General features: G+C 44.3%; 1 protein-coding gene across 1 annotated transcript in view; it reads left to right on the top strand.

Annotated features, from left to right (window-relative positions):
• PITPNB (phosphatidylinositol transfer protein beta) overlaps positions 1 to 14,593 on the top strand; it is a 60,534-nt gene extending 45,941 nt beyond the window's left edge. Inside the window, exons 9-11 of the mRNA XM_059677131.1 lie at positions 5,705 to 5,815; positions 7,910 to 8,032; positions 12,575 to 14,593. Of these exons, the coding sequence (XP_059533114.1) occupies positions 5,705 to 5,815; positions 7,910 to 8,032; positions 12,575 to 12,625 (285 nt within the window). The 3' untranslated portion in view covers positions 12,626 to 14,593. The remainder of the gene's footprint in view (positions 1 to 5,704; positions 5,816 to 7,909; positions 8,033 to 12,574) is intronic.
• Positions 14,594 to 20,313: the final 5,720 nt, after the last annotated feature.

Below are 20,313 nucleotides of genomic sequence, written 5' to 3'. Positions count from 1 at the left end.
GTGAAATCTGGGTTGGAAACTTACATTACAAAATCAACAGCTGAAATTGAGCATTCAGACTCTCTTAAATTGAAAAATTAAGATATGAAGGGAGTGTGAGTCTTTTAGAAACTGCTGTGTCCTCGCAAAGTATTACCTTTGGTTGAATGTGGCATATACCTATTCCATCTTCATCCCCATACATTTTAAGTAAGAGACTGTGTATGGGGAGTTTATATGTAGCAGAAGACTGTGAGAGACTATTTTTAGAAAATGAGTTTTCAGAATGCCTTTGGTTGTGGTTGTGTGTTTTTTTTTTTTATTCTCTTACATTTGTGTATATTTTTTTGTCATAGATACAAGAAACTAGTTCTTGTGGATAACAGGGCTGATTGCTCACCATTCCAGTTAAACATGCTGGGTTTTGTTTAGTTATGTTGTGAGGCTTTCGTATACATTACTCTCCCCTAGGCCTCATCCACATACCTCAGAGTAACCTAATATGTGTCGTTAAATTGAAAACATGATTTGAGTTTGGGGGCTTCATGTATAGTAAGAAATGTGAAATATAAGGAATTCAGTGACTGCACAAAATAAATACAATTTGGGGAACATTTCACAACTATGTTACAGATGAAATTTAAATTATGCAGAGATGATTCATAATTTTGGGTTCTTCTGTTAGCCCATGGTTTTCATTTTATAGAATTTCTGATTATTCTTGTCTTTTGGTAACCAAACATTTTCAAATACCTTTTATTTTCAATTATTCTTTAAAATTTTTATGCTTTAATCTATATAAATCTTGTGTTTATCAGCAAAATAATTCTATTTACTGGTAGATTAGGAGTGTTAACCCTGTTTTGCCTGTTTTCTGGTTATTTTTTTCAATTGATGAAGAGCAAAGATTGGGAAAACATATGTATTGTTAAAGGCCCTAGAAGAAGCTGTCCTGCCCCCAGCAGTGAGCCTTCTTGTGGGCTGGGAGACACCCTAGAGCCCCTTTGGGTTCTATGGATCCTAGAACATTGCTCTGATTGGGCTGGGGGGGATCCCAAATATTCGTCCAATTAAGATTTTTCACATTTTAAAAGTTATGCATTTTTTCCCCACAAGAATATTTCTGATAACTCTGAGAGTTGATTATATTTTACTCTGCATACATACTTGTTTTTGCTTTAGAAGTTTAAGATTAGGAAAAATTAAATACGGACTGGACTAAAGTTATATATTAAAGATCTTAGTTCAGTTTTCAGCTTGATTTTGTTTAGATTGGATTTATTAAACATCCAAAACAAGGAAGGAAAACATTTATATTGTTTATAGTCAAAGACGAATAAAAATTTGAAATATTACCCAGATAATTTAGAGCAAAGTAAATCTTTGTCCTAAAATACTCAGCTGAGGGCAAAAAGTTTTTAAGCGTTTATTTTTTATGCATATTAGTTTTTTTAAATATAATGATATTTATATATTATTTTGAAAATGAATTATACATAGGAGAGAATAAAAATAAATGATACGCTCACTATTTAATTACTTATATTTCCTGATTCATGTAATTGATTTTGTTGTAAGTGTTTATAACATAGACCTATTTATATTCATATTAAGCTTTTTTGTTCTTTTTTACATTGTTAATCATTCATTTAAAAGATTGGATGAGACCTCAAATATCACATATGTTAGTAATAATAATTGAAGAAAAATATATAGCTTCTATGTCCTCAGCTTTCTCATGGGGATATTAGAGAGTATGTGAGATATTTATAGTGTAAAGAATTAGGCCAAGAAATAAAGGCAACAGGCAGTTTATTATTTATTTATTTTTCAAATATGATGTTTTTATTGATTTTAGAGGGAAGGAGAGGAAGAGGGAGAGAGAAACATGGATCAGCTGCCTCCTGCACACCCCTTTCTGGGGATGGAGCCCGAAACCTGGGTATATGCCCTGACCAGGAATCAGACTGGCGACCTCTCGGTGCATGGGACTTAACCAACTGAGCCACACTGGCCAGGGCTGAACTTTTTTTAAAAATAATTACTTGTAAGTTAGATGGAAAACAAATAGCAGATTGAGACTGACTATACATTTTAGATTTGGGGAAGATAGCTTAGAGAGAATTGGTTCTTTTTTGTCCTGTCCTATCACTTACAGTTTTTAAACTAAATGTTATAGGCCATTATTACTGAATATTTTACCAGTATTGCTGTAATTGACTTGAGCAGTCTGCCAGACTCACTGGAAGGAATGTGAGAAACTATGTAGGTAATTGTTGGAGCCACATATATGCTCTGTTCTTGGAACCCAAGATTGGTATGGGCTTGTTTGTATTAAATGTAGCTTCTTTGATTAGAAGGAAACTAAATGTATGCTTGATCCTACTGTTTTTATAAAACGGTGGGAGAATTTTGAAGAGTCAATGTCCTACTAGAAATACCCAAGGCTTTCATGTAGCACAAGGTGTCTGATGATTTGGGCTTTGGAGTTACAGTGTCAGCAGTCCCTGCTGAGCAGGACCTTGGAATGTTTCATCTGGAAGTCATGGAAAAACAGAGGACTCAGCCGGAGTGTGTGGGCAGGGGGCTTTGTTAATAAGGCCAGGAATATCGGCGGGGGTTCGGGGGGACACAAAATCATAGGGCGTTTTAAGACAAGACATTGGATGTCAAGGCCACATGTGTTGCCACCTGTGGCCCTGGGCTGACCGTGACTCTTGAGGAGTAGTTCCGTTCACTCACCCCTACTTTGGAAGGCATGGAAGTGGAGGATGGAAAGCTGTGATAGAGCCCAGCCTTCCATTTTACTGACAGAGAAGCGAGGCCCAGGGGGGTTAAGGACCCTGCCCACCTTACATCGATCAGCTGCCTCCTGCACACCCCCTACTGGGGATGTGCATGCAACCAAGGTACATGCCCTTGACCGGAATCGAACTTGGGACCCTTCATTTCACAGGCTGACGCTCTATCCACTGAGCCAAACCGGTCAGGGCTGGCAGGTGTATCTTAGCGCTGTCTTCTACAGATATCCAAATTGTGTTTCATATGAAGGTCTTCAGCAATGCTCATTGGATTAGAGAGGACCTCAGCCCTGGCTCATTGCTTATTGGAAAATGATCTCTGAGAGACCGGTTTTGTCATTATTTCAGTAAAGCTGGGTACTCAGGAGCTATCTGCGTGCTGTGGAAGGCACACAGGAGAGCATGGGTCCTTGCGGGTCAGGGAGGGGGGTGGGCAGTTGCAAATATGTGGTTTTTGCCCAGGGCCAAAGCAGCCACAACAGAAGGGTGGCTCTTCTGGGAGGTGGTTGGCACCAAGAGTAGTGGTTTTATCATTGCTTATGAACATAATTACTCTCCTCTCTGTCAGCCACTTCTGTGTCCTCTGGCACCACCTAGCACAGATTGGGTTGTAAATGGCACCCACTTAACACTTAACTGAATTAAACTTGTTCATAAAGTATGGGTGTGTGTGTGCACGCGCACATTTACCGAATTTTCACAGTGGAACTCTGTTTTATGGGAGGGAAATCATGGAAAAATAGAGATACGCTTGCCAAGTTCCTCTGTTGACATAGAACTCACCTGGAAAAGGATGGTTTGCTGTATGTAATAATCTTATTTACATGCTTATGGTGTTACCCCATTGATTTAAGTCATGTACCAGCTCATTATTCAGAAGATGAACTGTTACTACAGAAGAGGTTTTCTGAGAAAAGTTGATCAATCATTCGGGACTCTATAGGACATTGAGTTCTATTAATAATACCAAAGTAGGATTTTTTCATACATCTTATCCTTAGAATTCACTTGAAACTGGAACATTATTGAGAGTTTGGGGAGTGAAAGGGGGAATGGGGTCTGGTGCTATGATTCCACAAATGAAGAATAATCTTGAGGTTTTAGAATAAGACCAAGAAATTCATCATTTTTTTTTTTTTTGGAATTCATGTATATGTGGCTAAATAGAAAGCATATTTGTTCATACAGCGAACTTATTGAAAGTGGGATATGCCAGTGAGTGGAAGCTGACAGGAAGTGACAGTGGCACACTGCCTGATGCTGGCATTGTAATGTCTGGGATCTGTGAGGCTGAGGACGATGGTGAAGAAGGGGAGAGCCCTTGTGAAAGGCTGCTTTATCTTTTCACTCAATAATTTGGTTTTTACAAAAAGGGCCCCGTAGTGTTGCACACGACTTTCTACTCTTTTAAGGAGCTTTATTTAATTTTTTTTCAAATTCAAAGTGGTAAATATGACTCTATGAAAGAATGAGGGAGAGAGAGAAAACTAACATGTATTATGCCCTTGAGTTCCACCAGCTAAGTGTGGCACATACACTCCCTTAGTTGGGTTTGAGAAGTAGCTTTCATCTTGTAAGAACACCAGCATTGGGGCTTAGAGTTTACAGACTGGCCCTTTCCCTAGACCACACCTGCAGCCCCTCTCTGCTCTCTGTGGTTCTTTGATAAGAACCTGCCTTTTGGGCTCAACTCAGCTCTGCAGGTAAGACCATGTCTGCCTTTGCTTGCTGCTGTGAGCCCATCCCAGGCTCTCTTCTGGGTCAGCTCGGGAGTCTTTTGGTCTTTTGTACACACCACCTTGGAAGCTGTGTGCTGCGAGCTCGTGGTTCAACCCTGCAGTCACCTCTTCCCCTAACGAAAACGAATATGCTGCTATGGAACCTACTAAGGCAGAAGCCTGCACGGAGTCACAGAAGGGGTCAAGAGTGCCATGGACTGCCGTCGCCCTGCCCAATTTTCATAATCAAAATCTCAGAGCTAGCCAGAAAGCTGCAAGAAGAAAACCGTGACCACCCCCACGTAGATGCATCAGTTGTTGACACGTTGGCATATTTGTTGTCCCCTCTCTTCTCATTTTTCCTCTTTCTCCCTCTCTCCACACAAATACATAATTAAATTTTTTTTGACTGAATCTAAAAGTTCTGTGAATCTAGGGTGGCATAATCTGAGGATCCAAATTCTTGTTGCTCCCTTATGTTTTCTTGGGAATGTAAATTGTAGACATTACATTTTGTTTCTTTAGTCCCTTTTAATCCAAATAGCCCACCTACCCCTCTCCCTCGTTCATATATATATATATCCCCCCCTTTTTTTTTTTTACCATAACAACTCTTGATTTGATTCCCTGACTTCACCATTTCAACTATCAGGTGTAATCATTTGTGGATTTTAAAGTCCGGATGTTTGGGACTTGATGCAGATCAGTTTTGCTGCTGCATCCCTTTGGAAATCCCCCTTCCACTGAGATACCTCAGCTAATAAAACACAGCCTCCCCACTTGCCAGTGTCTGAAGACACAGACGACAACCAACTTCATCGTTTCTTATTGTGCCGCAGCAGTTCATGGTGGGAGTGCGGTAATGGCTTTATGAGAACACTCACGTATTAAAGCTCACTATGGATACGATGTGAATAGAATTTGGTGTTTAATATGAAATCTGAATAGTGTAATTTGAGACAGAGCAATGCGCCTATTAAACCGTGGAGTCAGGAAGTAACTTCGTCTGTGGAAGGAGGGTTGCAGCGGGGGAATTCTCCTGCTTTTGCTAAAAAGATTTCAAATATCCAAATACCTAAGTTAAACACACATATGAGAGTATAATTTTCTTCATGCATGTCTGTGATGTCATTACACAGCAGTCAGTTTTCATCAAAACATAAATATTGAAGTCACGATTTCTCCTTTTCAATGTTCCTCATCTAGAAGGAGCTGGCAAACAACCCTGACTGCCCTCAGATGTGTGCCTATAAGCTGGTGACCATCAAATTCAAGTGGTGGGGGCTGCAGAGCAAAGTAGAAAACTTCATTCAGAAGGTAAAGTCTGTTAAAACTGCAGTGATTTAAATTTAGCTTCAGATTTGAGGTAGCTATTCATGGGATATTTGCTCTGTTACCACTTCTTTTGTCTCAGGAGGTAAAAATCACTGTTCCTATACCAAATCTCTGCCCTTCTTTTCTCCCTAGAAACAGCACTGATAGATGCCAGCAGAGGTTTTAAGAGGCTTGCTTTAGGGAAGACTAGTGTTTTTTAAAATATTTTTATTGATTTCAGAGAGGAAGGAGAGGCAAAGAGAGAGAGAGAAACATCAGTGATGAGAGAGAATCATTGGTCTGCTGCCTCCTGCACACCCCCCCACTGGGGATCGAGCCCGCAACCCGGGCATGTGCCCTTGAGCGGAACTGAACCTGGGACCCTTCAGTGCTCTATCCACTGAGCCAAACCGGTAGGGCAAGTCTATAACATTTTTTGTTCAAAGTGCTTTCCTGATGGTTAGCCCTGCTCTTCTGTAGAGAGCCTTGTCCACATACAGCATGGCCCCAGGGGGCATGGTGTCTTGGCATTGGCTGGAGGGAGAGACCAGGCCTCGCCTCTTGAGGCGCTCCTTGTCCCAGCTCAGCTCCATGCCCCTCACGCCTCCCACAGATCTCTCTGCACATACACTTCCTTGTGTGCTTTGCGCTCCTTTGTGGCATGTCTTCTTTTGGGGTCTTCGCTAAGAACAGCTACCCTCTGAATCTAGGGTAACATAATCCGAGGATCCAAATTCGAATCACCTTTTTTATGACTTCTTTATTAAAGTGAAAGCTGCAGGGACAACTGATCTAGAACAGCGGTTCTCAGCCTGTGGGTCGCGACCCTTTGGGGGTCGAACGACCCTTTCACAGGGGTCGCCTAAGACCATCGGAAAACACATATATAATTACATATTGTTTTTGTGATTAATCACTGTGCTTTAATTATGTTCAATTTGTAACAATGAAATTGGGGGTCACCACAACATGAGGAACTGTATTAAAGGGCCGAGGCATTAGGAAGGTTGAGAACCACTGATCTAGAATGAGGAGAGAACTGCAATTGTATAAAAATAGACATGGTTGTAAGCACAGAAGGAATATGGAAAGTTCTTTGGTATTTACTTTTCCTATAGGGTGAATGTGTTTCCATTATCATTATAAAAAAGCCCCTTTTATATCTCTAGAACCCACACGGTTTACAGTGGCAGAGTTTCACCATAATTTTTTTTACTTTTAAACTGTAACTGCTCTAACGCTTAAAAAAAAAGAAAAAGAATCTTAAAGTCTGGAAACTGATTCTTCTTGGGCCTGCTTACAGTTGGCCCACAGTAGGCACTCTGTAAATATTGGCTTCCTTCTTTCCTCTTGGATCATAATAATAGATTAGCAATCTAGTTCTGATAAATAGAAGTCACACATATAATTGATGAAGTCCCTTCTGTTCATGGGAAAAAATGTAAAAGTTGAAGGCTGTCCAAAAATAGTAAAGTACTCACTTTCCAGTACACTTTTCTCTCTCCTTGGAAAAGTTTAATAAAACTTAAAATAATCCAGCAACTAAAATCACTAATTATATATATGGTTTATTTATATATACATATATACATATATATATATGGGCAGTAACATTAGAGGAGAAAAATTAACGGAGTGTATGTAATAATTCTTAATTTAATAAAACATCTTATTCCAAGAGCCCGGGACTCCTCTCTCAGGATGTTATTGTATTCCACCTCACAGTATTCCTTTGAATTACGGAAAAGTTAGGAATTTGAGTTGACCATTGGTGATTGACATTTAGAAAAGGTAATAATAAATCAGGCCCAGCAGGAGTTTATGCAGGATTAGCATGTACTCATCACATTTTTTTCAGTTTCCAGTAAATCATACTTCCTCTGCAAGGAGAGACTCTTTCACATTTCACAAGGAACTCCTTATTTTGTTTTACAAAATGGTAATGGTATGAAACTAAGAATTTCACCAATCGACATAGTAGTCTTTTCAAACCAAGTGTATGTGGATGTCATGTGTTAATTGGGACATATAAAGTTCGTGTGTCATTAATCTTAGAGATTGACCATCTTACACTACTTTTCTTCTTTGTTTTAAAAGCAAGAAAAAAGGATATTTACAAACTTTCATCGCCAGCTTTTCTGTTGGATTGACAAGTGGATTGATCTGACAATGGAAGATATTAGGCGAATGGAAGATGAAACCCAGAAAGAATTAGAAACAGTAAGACCTCCTGTTTTGTGGAAATTCCCAAATTTTCCTTTCTAGTACTGTGTGTGTGCTTAGTAAGTATAGACTTAGCATTAAGAAGAGCATTATCAGAAGCCATTCCTTAATCTGTATCTCCTTGTCAAAATCAAGTTTTTCAGACACTAATATCTCTTCACATGTTCTGATTTCTCTTTTGTTGAGCATCTTTTCATAAAAGGAGACTAGAGCTTTCTTGATTTAGAACCTGTTACCTGTAAGGTGTCCAGTTGTTTGTAAATTCTTTTTTATGCATCAGTTCTCTTTGATGGTGTCAGGTTCGCCGTCCTTGTAGACCCACTTTACCAGGCTAAGCTGCCTTCGGCTCATTTTGCTATCATCACAGTGAGTCACTAATGTTAGGGCGGAAGTCCTAGTTACCTCTTCTGTAGAAAGGATAAGAGGAGTGGTTTTATCACTGATTCCAGAAAAGCCTCCTCCCCTCCCACAACTAGGGAGGAATCATTTCTTTTTAAGCTTTAGGCAGAAACACTGGTGATCCTTGGCCTGGAGGTCAGCCTGCCATGTTTCAAAGTTAAACCCACCCAGCTCCTCCTCCCCAGGACCAGTGAGCGGGCCCTTTAGTGCCTGAGCACCCATCTCTCCCACAGACAGGTTCTTCCCGACTTCCTCTTGCACCCGTCTGCCTTTGCTTTTGCTCTCGGCTGCACTTCTTTTCAGTTGAAAGTCAGGCCCCCCGGGGGACATGAGCCCCAGGAATGTCCAGGGCAGGCTAGCGGTTTCCATGCAGTCACCCCGAGTCCTGCCAGCAGTCTTCGTTTTGGAAGCCCTGCAGGCGAGAGTGTTTGACAAATGCCTGTGTGTGAGGCAGGAACTCCATTTAATCACACGAGAGTGGCAGCAAATCAGGTTCTTTGGCACAGAAAGAAATCTATTTGGCGCGGAGCATCGTAAAGAATCTGTTTAAAATTGCTTACTTTTGGTGATTACGGCAGATCTGCTTCTAATTAGCTTTATACAAACCTCCTGAAAGGACTAGGACATACTTTCTTTATAAGGCAATACATGTTTTAACCTTATCTTATACATAAAGTAAACTTCAGCCAGTCTCCAACTTATGAATGGATTTTGTTCCAAAAATTTTTAAGTTGATGTTTTGAAATTTGGAACATGATTTCCCATAGAGAAAACAATATAAATTGGGGTTCGGTTTCTAGGCCAGACAATGGAAGCCCCGTTGACATCAGGTTCTTGTACTGCTAGCCTGACTCCTGAGTTCTGGATCTGGGGATGGGGTGATCGGATGGCAAGCATGGAGGACTCGCTTCCCCCCTTAGTTTTAGGCTGGCCCCGTCAAAATACGTAAACAGGCCAGCGTACGTCATGGGCGTGTCCTGTCCCTCTCCCCATGCCGCTCACCCACTCCACTTGCTTCCGTCTCCCCTCACTCAGGAGTCAGGTGCCCTTCAGCCAGAGGCACCCACCACCACCGCCCTTTGAATCCCTTCTCCCCTCCTTGCCTGGTTTCACTCCCTGCAGGAGTCCAGGCCCCAGCGATCCCTGCCGGCTCTTCCTCCGCCCTTGTGAGCAGCTGCTGTCAGCCGAACATTGAAAAGCAAGCAGCATGGTCACACTCATTCTCACTAAACTCATGGTACAGCTTTGGCATCTCCAAAAGTGATCTACCAACACCACGACAGAACAGAAAACAGACTTATTTTGTTGGTTGGAACGCTCAGGAAGGGGCTTTGTTTGTTTGGATTTTGATGTTGAGGAGCTGGCCATAATGCGAGGAAGAGCACTCACAGTTGCAGGGTGATAGGGGGAGCCTCCCTGGGTTGGGCTCTGAACCCTGTCTGTCTCTGGACCCCTTGGATGGAACTTGGCTGAGACCTCTTCTTCCCCCAGGGAGCTACTCCTGCTTCCCTCACAAGTTCTCAGTCTCCTGCTACCTGAACACAGAACAGCCCCGATGTTGACACGATGAGAGCCCTGACAGGGGGTGGGAACTCGCTCCCGCCTACGTAGGGAGCCTGCAGTCTCCGCCGCTTCTCCCTGCAAGGCCACGTTATTAGAAGCTGTCATCATTATTGCACCCACATGACTCAACCTAACTCCCCCAGGAAGTTGGTAGGAATCTATCATTGGTTCAGGGTTGGGGGTACATATTTCAACAGCATTTTCAGGCAAATTTCAGATTAAGTGCTGATCATCTGAACATACAATCCCATTTCAGTTCTTTTGCCCTAGTCATTGGGTGAGGGATGCTCTATTCCACATCTAATAGTTGGTTCGTGAGCATCTGCGGAGTCTGGGCAGCAGTATGCCTCTAGGCCAAACCGCCTCCCCAGAAAGCACCGCCTCCTGAAGAGGCTTAAGGCTTAAGGCGTCACGTCCTCTTCGCCAGGAGGAATTTCCCTTTCCTGAGGTCCTGTTTTCCTGACACCTGATGATAGAATTGGATACATTGTGCTTCTCTCCTTAATTCTGAAATATTTTAAGGATTGGATTTTTTTCAAATGGCTTTTGGCGCTGGAGAGAAGGAATAGCATCTTGAGAGGTTAGGCATGAGAGGAATGCCGCTGCCCGTAATCCGACAGAAATACTGGGTTTAGGCAAAGCAACGGAGAGAATGCTTTGAGCAAACCTTTCGCGTGTGTTCTCAACTAGCACTTCTGTGGGGTTGGGGGCGAAGGGTTGCGGTTTAGAAATGTGTTTTTTCGTATTTATTCCTTTTCTGTTCATTCTTTTCCTTAATTTTCTCAGTGAGGTTTTCACTTGTCTGTAGGTTACTGTTATGAATGCCTGTCCTTTCTGACGCATCCCTGTGTCTGTCCTTCATTGTTTCTCACACATTGTTCCTGTGCTGGCTTTTTCTTCCGTTCCGCTTTCCTGTTTTCAAGAAACTTCCCATAAAGAACTTCTCGGAGGGACCTTGTTCTCAGAAGCCACGGAGGTGGCCATTCCTCATGGCTTCCTGTCTGGTCCAGGGACTATAGAAGGCTGAGCCAGACCATCCGGGCATTTACTCACCTTGTTGGTGAACGGCTCATTTTCCCTTGGCTGCCTTTGATAATTTTACATCATCAGTCTGCAGACTTTTGTTTCCTAGATTCAAGCATAGGCACAACATTTTTTATGCTGTGCAAAAAAATCCTTCTGCAACATATTCTTTAGACCAAGATTACGAAAAGGGCCTCAGAACCTCATTCTCTGTGTGGAAATGGCTATAAACAGGCAGTGGTCACTTCACAATCTCTTCTAGGTCTTTTTTTCTCCCCTTGCTTGACTAACCCAATGCAGAGTCTGTGATTTCAGCAGCTCATGATTTTATTTTACGTTTAGATGCGTAAGAAGGGTTCCGTCCGAGGCACGTCGGCTGCTGATGTCTAGATGAGTCCCCTGTAGGGTCAGAGACAATATCCAACTGTGTAAGTGAAGACCTGGGTAAAAAGGACATTTCAAAACCAATACCTTTTTAGTAATGAGTAGTTAACTCACTGAGCAGAGGCTAAGTGTTAAATGTGGTTTAAGTTTTGGAATGTAAGAGATTGTAATTTAGAAATTGACAGTAAACACTATTGTATAAAAATGGAACAGGTTGGATTTAGTAATCCCCAACTACTTCTTAGTGTTACTGGGTTAGAAACCAGCTGTCGATGGCCAGTTAATTGACCTTTAGTGGTTAGTAAGGAAATATTTTAAAGCATTTTAAGCCAAAGACCTTTTATCCCATACCATAAGGGCCAACCTCAATAATTCATTTTAGTTGAATTTTTTTTCCTGAACACCAGAAAGTCATCCTTTATGTTGACTCTTCAATTATCTTATAGTTAGTTTTTTACTTTGGCTTTTATTTGCAGTGTAAAACATGTCTATGGTCTTGTTCCTCTAGCACAAATTTATTTCCTCAAATTAGAGATTTTTCTAGAGGGGATAAAAGAGCCTCAAAAATCTCCCAGTATTGAAACCAGTGTGAATAAACAAAAGTTGACAGTACACTGTTGTCATTTGTTAACATTGAACTGTGGTGTTTATTGAGGAAAAGCACAAGACAGAACATTCTTGTCACTCCACTGTAGTTCGTTACTGCCCTTACATGTGATGCCTGCTCTACAGTTACAGAACATGGGAGCCCTGACGTGTTCAGTAGTGAAGAGAAGTAGTTGTACCAAATAAGAATGAATGAACCCTGCCAGGATCTCCACCCCTCCCCCCACCCCCCGCCCTTTCTTTAAATTCAGTGTTCCCGTTTAAAAAAAAAAAAAATTCAACTTACTATTTTTTGTTAAGTTCTTCTAAGTTTCTGTGATTTGTATTCGCTTCTCATTTATTTTCCCTCCGATGAAACAAAATGCTACGCCATTAGTAAGACAAATCTTCAAGAGGTTAAATTTTTAAAAGGCAGTAGTTGGGGTCCATTTTCTGTCAAAAGTTTTAATACGTGGAAGGTTTTGTTTGTTTGTTTTCAGGAGAATGTGTGCAACAAGCTATTGTCTAACATTTTGGCGTCTCTCTGAATTTTAACACATTGCCCTTCTTTCGCTTTCCTTGCAGTTACGTAATCAAGGTCAAGTGAGGGGCACAAGTGCAGCCAGTGATGAGTGAAGACTCTGACCAGGATCTCGCGGTGTTGGCGTTTCCCAGCCACGTGCTGTGCTTGTGACTGCGGACTCACATGCACAGCTTCCCAGCCACGTGTATATATATGTCTGTGTGTGTATGTCTGTAGCTGTATATAAAACGCATGTAGAGCTACAGATCAGAATACACACACTTGTGTATATATGTACATATAAACATACTGAAGGGATTAGTACAATTTCTCCAAAGTACTGTACCTATCTTCAGCAAGAATGCAAAAGAAAATATTTTCAATATATATACCTGGAACAGATTTTAATAATCAGAGTAATACCATTAATGGACAAATTGACTGCAGTGTAATACTAGCTGGTATGTTTCATAAATGTCAAGTTGTGGACCAATAAATATATATATATACATACATAAATATATGTGTATATATATAGCCTTTTATTACTTTTCTGTTCTTTTAAATTAGTCTCTTAAAATTTTTATTTTATTCTCATAAGCAACTGACTCCCACACACACAAAAAAAAAAAATTCAAAATGTGTTGGTATTCCAGTGAATGTGGACTGTAAACGCTGAATGTATATATAACGATTTATTTCTGGATGGTCATTATCTCACAGCCAAATTGGATAATATCTGTTAGTAAGGAGTGAAGTTATAGGCCAGTTTTTACCTGTTTGCCCTGAGGGACAAAATCCTTTTAAAAGAAAAATCCGGTTTTTATTGGATTTTTGTATTTTAAATTTCAAGTATTTTTCTACATCAGACATAGCAAAAAACGGAGATGATGTTTGTGGTGTATAATAAACACTATACAATGTTCAGGCTCCTGTTAGGCAAACAAAGAAATTGATGAAGAGATTAATAGCATTGTAGGCTGTTTAGAAAAACGGGGAGTGCACTGCTTCCGCCGAGTCTTTTTTTGGAAAAGACTGTTTTCTGAAATTACTGCTTGGAAACTATGCAAATGAGCTCGATTCCTCACAGCTTACGCGCTAGAGTGTAGATAGGGATGGTGTTTTGCTCTTTTCATGTTGAAACACTTTAAGGAAGAGATACTGACTTTGAAATAGGAAGCATTTAAGAGGCAGCGTGAGGTCTGCCTGCACACGGTTAGGAGCCCTGCAGAGGGGCCAGTGCACCCCCACCCGCTTGGCCGTGCCCTCAAGTACAAGGTCATTGGAACACGCCCTGAACAAGCATCATGGAAGTGCTGGTTAGAGCTGCTGCCCCCTTTTTGTTTTAAAGAAAGGAAGGACAGCTAGGTAGGAACTTATCAGCTTGCTTTGTCCGAATCGAGTTTTTCTCCTGTCAGTCAGTCAGTCAGTCAGTCAGCCCTGGAAGCTTGAATAGAATATTGTTGAAGCCTTCAGGTTACAAACTGTCTTCTTTAACCTCCAGTCCCTCCTGCAACGCGCCAGCCCCTGTAGTCACATCGCATTAGTAGTCTGATTCGCTGACAGTCCTGCCCCGCACCCCTCACTTCTCCCTCCCACGTGTCCCGTGTCCCCACCCAAGTGACCGTGGTGACTCAGACAAGGATGTCTGCTGCTCCGTGACGCCGTGATCCTCAGCTACCAGCCCCACCTGGCGTATGTCCTCTGTGTACTCAGGATCAAGACTGATGTTTACTCTCCGAGCACTGTTGTAAGATAGGTTTTGTCATCGCATAATCATTGTCGGCAAAGTGTTTGATGCGAGGAGGATTATTGCTAATTTTGTGAAATAAAGAGTCTCGTCCTCTCCTCTTAATGAACGTAACTCTCGCTGGCAGCTGTGGCATCGTTGGGAGCTGGGGCGCACATGGAGACGAGAGCCCAGCGCACGGATTTTAATGTTTTTCTAACAACTGTGGAGATTTGAGGGAATGTGTGGTGAATGTAAAATATCTAGTTTACTTGGCAGTCTCTTGTGTAAATTACAGTAAAACAAAGTAAATGAAATTTAAACAAAAAATAAATTTGATCACAAAATGCCACTTGTGTGCTTGAGTGGTGGTTTCCCTGATGCCACGTCTGCTTCAGAACACTACAGGCCGCTTCTCAGCTCTTTTTTCAAAAATTCTCTCATTTGCAGCACTGCCACTCTGGGGAGAATAAAGAGGAGTGTGTGTGTGTGTGTGTGTGTGTGTGTGTGTGTGTGTGTGTGTGTTTTAATTGCAAACTGATGCTCTTGAAATAAGCCTATGCCACATTAAGTTGTTACATTTGGCTTCTTAAATAATTTTCTGTCTTTAAAAGCTAAGCAGTAAACTAAAGAAGGATTACTTATTATTAGTCTCAGAGGTTTTTTAAAAAGTTATTTTTAGCCCTAGCCGGTTGGGCTCAGTGGATAGAGTGTTGGCCCGCGAACTTAAGGGTTTCAGGGTCAATTCCGGTCAAGGGCACATGCCCAGGTTGCAGCTTGATCCCCAGTAGGGGGTGTGCAAGAGGCAGCTGGTCAATGATTCTCATCATTGATGCTTCTCTCTCTCCCTTTCCCTTCTCTGAAATCAATTTAAAAATATATATATATTTTTTAAATTATATTTAAAGGGGAAAAATACAGAATACCCGTAGTATTTTTTTAAAAGCACTCAGTAAAGATTTTGCTTTGTTTTACTAGTACCTTAACTCTTTTAGGACTTTGGCAGGCCTGCTGTTTGGGGACATGTAACAACCATTTTCTCGTGGTTCCAGCTTACATTCTAGAGTTGCTCAACGTTCAGAGCGGTGGCCAGCCATGTGGATGCATTTAATGTATAACGTTAGATTTCCGGGGTGTTCTTTGGTTCTCTCTCCGAGGTAATGTTCTCAGTGTTGCGTTGCAGACAGGGTTCGCGTTCACACCGGCAGTCCGTGCCTTGGGCAATCTGACACTCGCACGCCCAGCGCTCGGCTCGCTGGAGGTATCGAGGTGAATGCGAGCAGTGCACAGCCCAGTCTGGGAGGCAGACATGGGGACAGATGAGTTGCAGTTCTGTGTAATGTAACAGCACAGAGCTGCTGGAGAGCGGCCTCTGACATCATTCACACTGTACAGATGAGGGAGCAGAAGTCCAGGCCCCAGGCAGCTGGGCTCCAAAGCGCCCAGGGCCCCTCACCGAGTCCTGGACTTCCTGTCCGTCAGTGGAGGCCATGACTCTCAGCTGGGGAGCGTTCAGGGTCAGCTGAGATATTATATCCTCTCCCATATGGTACGCCCTCTGCAGCGTGATCTCTTCCCATTCCATTCATTTACCAAACTGCTTCCTGGTTGAACCAAAATCACCGTGGACCTAACACCTGGCCTTTAGAAAGCTCACCTCTCTCTCCCTTCTGTAACTTGCTAAGCTGTATGTTTCGCAGCTCAGCCTCCTCCTCGAATCTGGTCTCTGAGGAGCTCGGGGACATTAGCAGTTGATTTGCCCGTCTCTCAGCAGCTGAGCTGACAAGGGTTGGTATGGAATTCCCTGTTCTCCCCCATTTGAAGGAGAGCCTTCTGCCCGTTCTTAGTCCTTCACACGTGACATCATTGAATGCCACTGTGTTATGAGATGGAGTTCAGTGGATAGCAACCCAGTGTTTTGTGCTGCTGGCAATTGTAGTTTGGGACTTCCCATGAGGGAGAGAGAGGGAAAGTGCTAGGGGACAGGCCAAAGATGGTCTTGCTGAGCTTGGAGCCGCTACAGCCGACAGGAGCCCTGACAGTGCCACTTGGGTTACGCTTTCTGACTCGGAAATATTCAGCAGCAGCAGGTTCCTTCAAAACCGTTTCTTCCACCGGATTAAATGGGGAAATTAGAAATTGCGGATATTCTCAAGCTGCCTCCCACAGCAGTGTGGGACACGGTGAGGGCCTCGGCACTTTTTTTTTTCTTTTGAAAGTGCTGTGTCTCAAGGCATCTTTGATTGTTTAAAAGGAATTCGGAACTCCTTGTTGCTCCCCCCACTCCCTCAAGATGGCTTGCATTCCCTGGAGGGGGGGGGAGTCGGGGGGGCGTTGCATGGGGAACCACTGCTTCCTCGTGCATTTCTCTTCCACGGAGTTAAATCGTGAATTAAAATGTGTCTTTCATTCTGGCCAGGCTGTTCTCATTGTCCCCAGACTGCACGAGTGGGCCCCCCTATCTTGAGGGTTTATTCTGTGAAGCTAGGGCTACTGGTTTGAGCAACTTCAGCTCTTGTCGACCAGAGAGGCTCTCTGCCCAGCTGCCCCTAGAGTCGTGTGGGGAGCCTTTAAAAAAATAGGCTGCCCCACCCATTGCCTTTCTGTGGCTTGGGTTCTGTGCCCTGTTTTCAAAGGACAGGCAGGCGGAGGGAGCTGAGCATTCCCCCGCTTCCTGGAAGATCATGGAGAAGACCGCTTTCTCGCCAAGCAACCCGATTGCTCCCCGTTCTTCAAAGCCCAGTGCCGCTGGCCAGGCCGCCTGCCTTCACCTGGGGTGACCTCTGCAGAGGCCGCACCCCCTCTTGGCTCTCATAGAGGTCACCATTTCTACGCCTGTTTTGCATCCTGAGTCAGCTTGGGAACTCTTGGGCAGAGTCACCGTGACACCCGAAAGGCACCTTCCCTGGTGGGAAGTTTGGCTCCGAGACTGTTCCCCCTTGGCGAGGCGGCTTTGGAGTCTGGGCGAGAGGAGAGGGAAGTATACCCAAGAAGCAAAGATCCAATTTCTGGCCTCAGACACTTGAAGCCTGACCACTAGCTGCTGCGGGAGGTAGTCCTTCGGGCGGCGAGTAGGACGAAGTGTGATGAGACAGAGGAGGGAGCTCCAAGCCCGCGTTTCCTTCTCACTTTCCAGACGTCTTGCCCAGAGCTTTGGTAGACTTCAAAGGAAGCTCTCCGCCTCTCCTTCCCCCAATGTACTGTCTTCTCCCGCATCACTGGTGGTCCTGGTTGCTCAGAGTCTTAAAAGTGCTCCCAGAAGCCTTTTACTGTGATGTAGTCCCGTTTGTTTATTCTCCCCTTTGTTTCCCTTGCCCGAGGAGATGGATAGCAAACATTGCTACGAGAGATGTCTGAGATTTTTGCTGCCACGGCTGCTTCTAGGATGTTTATGGTCTCACGACTTCCATTTCAGTCTTTCATCCATTTGGGGTTTATTCTCGTGTGTGGTGTACGTTGGTGGTCTAGTTTCTTCTCTTTCTTTTTTTTTTTTTTTTACAATAGCTAAGATTTGGAAACAGCCCATGCGTATCAGTAGATGAATGGATGAAAAAGATGTGGTACATGTACACCATGGAATACTATGCAGCTGTAAAAAAAAAAAAAAAAAAAAAAGAAGGCTCTCTTACCCTTTGAGACAGCAGGGAGGGGCCTGGAGAGGATGATGCTAAGCGAAATAAGCCAGTCAGAGGAAGACAAGTATCACATGATCTCACTTCTATGTGGACTAATGAACAAAATAAACGGACAAATTAGATCCAGAGACAGGGAAGCTCAGATAACAATCAGGGTGTGCACCCCTCCTGCTCCAACACCCGCATGGCTCCCTCAGGCCCAAAAGACCAGTGCCGCCCAAACCCGAGGACAGACAGAGCCTCGTCGCGCTGTCTACAAAGCAGAGTCAGAGACGCCCGTCCACATCTTGGCCGTCGGAGGGTCAGGCATGAGTGACAGGGACTGAGCTGTTCTCCCCGCCGCCCGTGACCCGGATGCTGTCCTTGGAAAGGACTCTACGCGCAGGGAGTCAGTCGCTGCAGTGTGCCATCAGATGAAACCCGAGAATGCTGGCTAGCTAGGCTCTTCTCAATTGGCATATTTTGCTTCACTATACGTCTGTTGTCCAGAAAATACCATCTGTGGCTGTTAAACTAAACGCTGTCTTTGTGCAAACACTCACAGAATGTCCTATACATTTCCCATGATGGGAATTTGGCTCCCTGGCTTCTATCGCTGCTGACATGTTAGCCTGAGCTTGGCTTTGCGGTTGCTGATGGGGCACAGTATGTCCGGGCCTTTGCCTAGAAAATCGGCCCCAAGTTTGCCTCAGTCAGGGACTCTCAACCTTGGGTCGAATCTGTTGACTCCTTGAGTCCGAGGAGCAGGAAAGCCCTGGGACTTGCCTCGGCCTCCTTGATCCGTGTATATTCTGACACCACCTGCTAATCCGTCCGGAGCAGAACTGCCCTGCGCTCCAGACTCAGGGAGGTTCAGGAAGGGGAACGGAGGAGTGGCTTACAGTGTTCAGTAATGTATGTGCTAAACAAAAGCTGTGCCTCCGGGCAGCCTGCTGCCCGCTGGCTCCCTGCGGCCTGGAATGCTGACGGCCTGTTCTCTCAGCCGCCACTTTCCCATGGCCCTGGAAGCCCCAAACAGCCAAGCCTACCGGGAGGCGCCGGGAGTGCCTCCCATCCCTCGTGCTCTGCAGTCATCACCCCAAACACGTCTTTCCCCGAGAGAAACTGCAGGGCGAGAGCCTCCTCCCAACCAAGGCTGGAGGCAGGCTCAGGATGGGGCCCAGAACAGCCTTGCATAGACATGGCACAGGCAGTGTGCTTAGGTCAGGGCTTGGCAAACTCTAAAGGGCGGTATCGTAAATATTTTGGACTTTGTGGGGCGTGCAGTCTCTGTTGCAAATACTCATCTCTGCCTTGGTAGCTTGAAAGCAGCTTTCGATGATGACGTTGTGTAAACAAATGGGTGTGGTGGTGTCCCAATAAAACTTTATTTACACAAACAGGGCGTGGGCTGGATTTGGCCCAAGGGCCATGGTTTGCCAATCTCTACGGTTAGATTCTTCCATCCAAAAAGCCAACGCTTTATGGCACTGTGGCAGGCACTGTTCTGAGGCCGGCACGTAAATAAATGGCCTCCTCTGATCTTCACCACCACCCGACGAGGTAGAGCCATGCCCTTCTACAGAGCAGGAAACCGAGGCCCGGATGAGAGTAAACTTCCTACATCAGTTACCGAAAGCAGTGGCGCCGCCGTTATAATCTTGCGGCCGCTATAGAGTCGGGTGTCACCATTGCTCGCCCAGCCTCCCTTTCAGAACCACCAAGTTCCACGCCTGTGGCATGTACTGAGGGTCCATTAAGGAGCCGCCTTAATGATAATAATCCCATTATGGACACCCAATGTTCTTATTTATTTATTTTTATTGACTTCAGAGAGGAAGGGAGATGGGGAGAGAGAAACATCAATGATGAGAATCATTGATCGGCTACCTCCTGCATGCCCCCTCCTGGGGCTTGAACCTGCAACCTGGGCATGTGTCCTTGACCAGACTCGAACCTGGGACCCTTCAGTCCGCAGGCCTTCGCTCTATCCACTGAGCCACACTGGCCAGGGCCGGACCCCCTATGTTCTTAAACGCCAGTCAGAGGCAGGCATCCATGACTGATTCTTCCCAGAGCTCGGAGCCAAGAAGGCATTGCTTCCTGCACGGAGTTGAATTCCCCTCAATCCGGTGTCAGACAACGCCCCTGTAGCAGTTTCTGTCCCACTGAGGCAGCCTCTTTAGAGGGGCCCTCTCCCCTCCCTGCCCCCCCCCCCCCATCCCACGCCTCATACTTGATTTTTGTGATGGCGCTGTGACATCTGAGGGCGTGTGGCTCCCCTGTATCCATCCCTCCTCTGCAAGTCACCCCGGAGTCGTTGGCGGGGAAAGATCTAGCGATAATTCTGAGATGCATGTGGAAGCACAAACAATGTCTGCAGCGTGCAGGCGAGAAATCGGGGCTGCAGTCCCCGCTCAGCTGCAGGGAACCTCTGGGCCTGCGAACATCTGGAGGG

Source organism: Myotis daubentonii, chromosome 19 (assembly GCF_963259705.1).
Source record: "Myotis daubentonii chromosome 19, mMyoDau2.1, whole genome shotgun sequence".
Classification (NCBI taxonomy): domain Eukaryota; kingdom Metazoa; phylum Chordata; class Mammalia; order Chiroptera; family Vespertilionidae; genus Myotis; species Myotis daubentonii.
The sequence above is the reverse complement of the archived record's forward strand: the minus strand, read 5'-3'. Positions and strand labels throughout refer to the sequence as shown.